This window comes from Coregonus clupeaformis, chromosome 21 (assembly GCF_020615455.1).
Source record: "Coregonus clupeaformis isolate EN_2021a chromosome 21, ASM2061545v1, whole genome shotgun sequence".
NCBI lineage: Eukaryota > Metazoa > Chordata > Actinopteri > Salmoniformes > Salmonidae > Coregonus > Coregonus clupeaformis.
In genome coordinates, this window is record NC_059212.1 from 28,903,748 (window position 1) to 28,907,778 (window position 4,031).

At 38.4% G+C, this 4,031-nt stretch overlaps 1 protein-coding gene across 1 annotated transcript; it reads right to left on the minus strand.

The window, feature by feature from the left end:
- Positions 1–670: 670 nt before the first annotated feature.
- On the minus strand, positions 671–3,439 carry LOC121535192 (piggyBac transposable element-derived protein 3-like). The gene is made up of 2 exons (XM_041842010.2): positions 3,300–3,439; positions 671–2,694 (listed from the first exon to the last, which is right to left on the minus strand). Exons 1-2 carry the CDS (start codon positions 3,431–3,433, stop codon positions 1,218–1,220), a joined length of 1,611 nt encoding a protein of 536 aa, XP_041697944.2. The 5' UTR covers positions 3,434–3,439; the 3' UTR covers positions 671–1,217.
- Between the last annotated feature and the right edge of the window lie 592 nt (positions 3,440–4,031).

The window sequence follows — 4,031 nt, forward strand, 5'->3', positions numbered from 1 at the left end:
AAAAAGTGTTTTTTAAACACTATGAGATTCATGGGGACCAAGAAAATACCCTCGCTCTGGCTAGAAACTCATTGCAGGTTTTGAAAAGCACTTTAAAAATTATCCTACACTGTGATGTCACAGAGAAGCATTTTATAGGACCTTTTATATTTTTAACCACGGATCATAGAAACACACTGTTTTCAGATATGTAGACACTGGTTTGGTGCTGGAGATGAGGTTGAAAAGTGGCAGAATTGCATTTAACATTACAACCTATTTATGTTTGAGTTGTGTTTCTTTTCACCAATACAGTATTAACACCTATCACACAGGAATGTTATGTACAGTATGTATGCACATCACAGGCATGTTTGCTGCCTGTCAGTTTGTCTGTAGTATTATGGGCCATTGTGGTTTTGATGTGAGTTATGATTCCTAAGTGTTATATCAAAGAATGTTAAAAACCAATGTTATTTTATGAAATATGTAACTGTTCACTTTGTTGACACTGATGGGATAGGGTACTGCCTCGTAAACGGAGGACATGACAGTTTATGCAACTTAATCAAAGATGAAAGATATTGACCATGTTTGGTTTCAATGAATGAATGAAATGTCCCTTTTTACTGACAACTGATGTCCTTCTCTGAGAAGTGTCTTTCTCACTTTCATTTAGTGTCGATAATGTTCTGTATCCTCCTGAGAACCAAGGAAAATATTGTTTTTCCTAATCATATTTTTTGTGATTCAATAACTGTTTAGGGTTAAAAAAAGCATCCTACAATTTCCACATTTTAATTTTATTTTTTTATTTTACAGCATGTCCACTGTAGTGGACAACAGGATCATTTGAGTACGAAAAGAGACACATTTGGTAGATACACATTTTTACAGAGTTCTTACAGATTACAGAGTTTTTATGAACTAAGAATACATACATTTTGGGCTGTAGATTGATTATTATCCAAGAATACAGACATTTTGATTATACAATACACATTAATCATTCTTGAATCATTTTCCTTACATTTCGCAAGGATAGCTTTACTATTAAAGCTTAACACTTTGTTATGTCCATATCCTTTGATTGGTCCCCTTGAATCCTTTCAGTGTTATTTGAACAATGAACATATAACTAATGTGTAACAGATTTATTTTGGATTTTTCCTTCTGTCAAACTGAATCCAATCTAGCTTTTTCCTTCACTCTTCATTTTGTTCTTAGTATTTTCTTTGTTAGTGGTGAAAGTCCTGGAAGCAATTTCTCTTTTTGGTAATGCAGAGGAACATCTTGCATTTGGTACATCTCATGTACGTCTTGCTCTTGCAGCCCTTATTTCTGCATCTTTCTGCATGCTTGGTATCCATCATCTCAGGCATGTGCATGGCTCCTAGTCTGCGCACAGATGGCTCTGGTTGTGGGATCCTCATTTTAGATGGTGGCTCATACTCATCCTCACTCTCTTCACAGCTGTTTTCCAGTTCCGGACTCTCCAACAGCTCCTCAGCTAGGAGTAGTTTGAAGTCCAGGTACTGATGTGTGTTCTTGGATGGTCTGTGCAGAGCTTTGCTGTCAGACTGGTATTGTATCCAGGAGTTGGTGATGGCAACATCAAAGAAGTGACTGATCACGCGCGATGTCCACTTCTTGGTCCTGCTTGACATACGATAGAAGCTAAGCATGCGATCACAAAGATCTACGCCACCCATGTTATCATTATACTGCTTAATTACTGCTGGTCTTTTAACCTGGACCAGGTGCTTTTCTTTCTGGGACCATCTGGTACAGATGTCTTCTGGGTCTTTCCCATGTACAGTGGATGCCATGAGCACTGGTTTGTTGTCGAACCATTTTGTGATGGCCAGCTCAGGACTCTTTCTGGCCACTGACACTGATGTTCCTCTCCCCTCTTTTTTCAACTGTTTGTCTACTGGCAGCTGGCACAGCTTTGGGACACGGTTCTTCATTATAGTTCCAGTTGCAGGAAGGCCCTTTGCCAGCAATGCATCCAATAGATCTATGGTTGTGAAGTACCTGTCAAAGAATATGTGGCTTCCTGTTGGAACAGATTCAACCATGCGTAGAACTGCTGCAGCTCCAACTCCTAACCTTTGGACTGTAAAGGTATTCTTCCCTTGGTAGACTTCAAAATCAAGCATCAGACCATTTGGGGATGCAAGGACAAAGACCTTTAGGCCAGTAGGGTTTGGCTTGCCGGGAACATATTGGCCTGTGAATGGGATGATTTGCTCATCAATGCAGACCCTTTCTGGCTTTGCAAGGCTGAGACAGCCTTGGCGCACACGATCGAGTATTGGCCTGACTTTCCAAAGAATATCTGCCTTCTTTGTTTCCTCTGTTACAGCCAGGTCATTGACAATCTTGAGGGAATTTCTTATCCTGAAGAATCTATCCCTAGTCATTTTGCTACTTATGACTGGCACTTTAGTTTTGTTGGCCCAAAACATTTTAATTCTGGGATAGCCAAGGCAGGCCATGTGGACTGAAATGCCAAAGAAGATTTTTATTTCTTGTGGCGTGGTGTTCATGCACACTCCTTTGATTTGCAGCTCTCTTTGATTTGTGTATGTTGCCAAATCTTCAAAGACCTTGTTGTCAATGTACTGTGAAAAGTATTCAATTGGACTCCAGTCTGCACGTGTTGTAGGGTCATCTTGACACACAGGAAGCCCAGGTAACACAGGTGCAAATCTGATATGAAGGAAAAAAGAATAATAAATGATAAGTAATAACAGTTTAAATTTACTCCAAGTAGGGAAAGGATGGTGGGGTTGAAAAGTAATAAAGGGGAGTATATATATATATAAAAAAAAATAAAAAAAACATGGGGGATTGGAAGTGATGCAGACAATTACATTGATAGAAGATACAATCTATCTGCAATATTAAGCTGATCCATTCCCCCCAAAAAAAAAAAAAAAAAAAATTGTTTAAATACTCAATGCAGCTGAATTTAAAATTGTGGAACTGCATCAAACATACATGTTACTCCTGGCCCACAGAGGGCGACGAGTTTCCTGTTCATCCCTGTCTGTATCTGTGTCTGTGTCGGCATCTGTCCCTTCAACTGAGCCTTCTGCTTCAGTTCTGTTTCCTACGACAATGTGGAGTCATTATTTACATGAAGATAGTCCTGATGTCCACTATAATTGACATTCATAAAATGGCAAATCTTTCAAAAGATACATAATTTAGTTGCTATCAGAACTAAATATATGATTCCTAACACCTTCATGAACAAGAAAATATATGATTATCATAGTAACAAAACCATAGACATTCAATATTTGACTTACCTCTCATCTTTCCATAAAATGTGCTTGTTCCTATGCCGTCCATTTTGAAAGGAAAGATAGAGGCGGTTCCCGGCCTCCCAGCCAATCAAATGACATATCACTGAAAAGCCCAGGATGTCCTCTGTACAGTACATCAGGAATTAAGAGACTTGCACAAAAGATTCTGTAGTTACTAAAAGAAACACTTTTGCTGGTCCATGCTTGTGATGATAAAGGAATCCGCCGACACTGTACTCTGTTCACAAAGGTTTATTATAACAAAAGTTTACAGTGTCCAATTTATCGATACCTGCAGATATCGGGAGACAGCAACAGCCAAATCAATAATTTGCTATCCTCCTCTCTGTTCAAGACATGGCATTATATCGTACATGGCCAGAGCATGACGTGATTCTAACATCCAATCCCTGGCCATTACATATCCTCTTTTCCAGGAATTTAGTAATGCTTTCCAGATGTTTCAGCAAAAAGAGCCACGTTTCCTATAACACACTTTTGTAAACGTCAGCACAATCCTAGACTCTTCAGATACTACATATTTCCCCCCTTCGAGACTAATTAAGTCTCGAAAACAAAAAGAATAGGATTATGACAAATAACAATTCTTGCTCTTGAGTAACTTTAACAATAAACCAAAATTTATGGAGATTAAACACATGTTTATATAGACACATTTTTGTATGTAGTGTAAATACATTATTATGGAGTGTAAATAAATTGTCATGGAGTGTA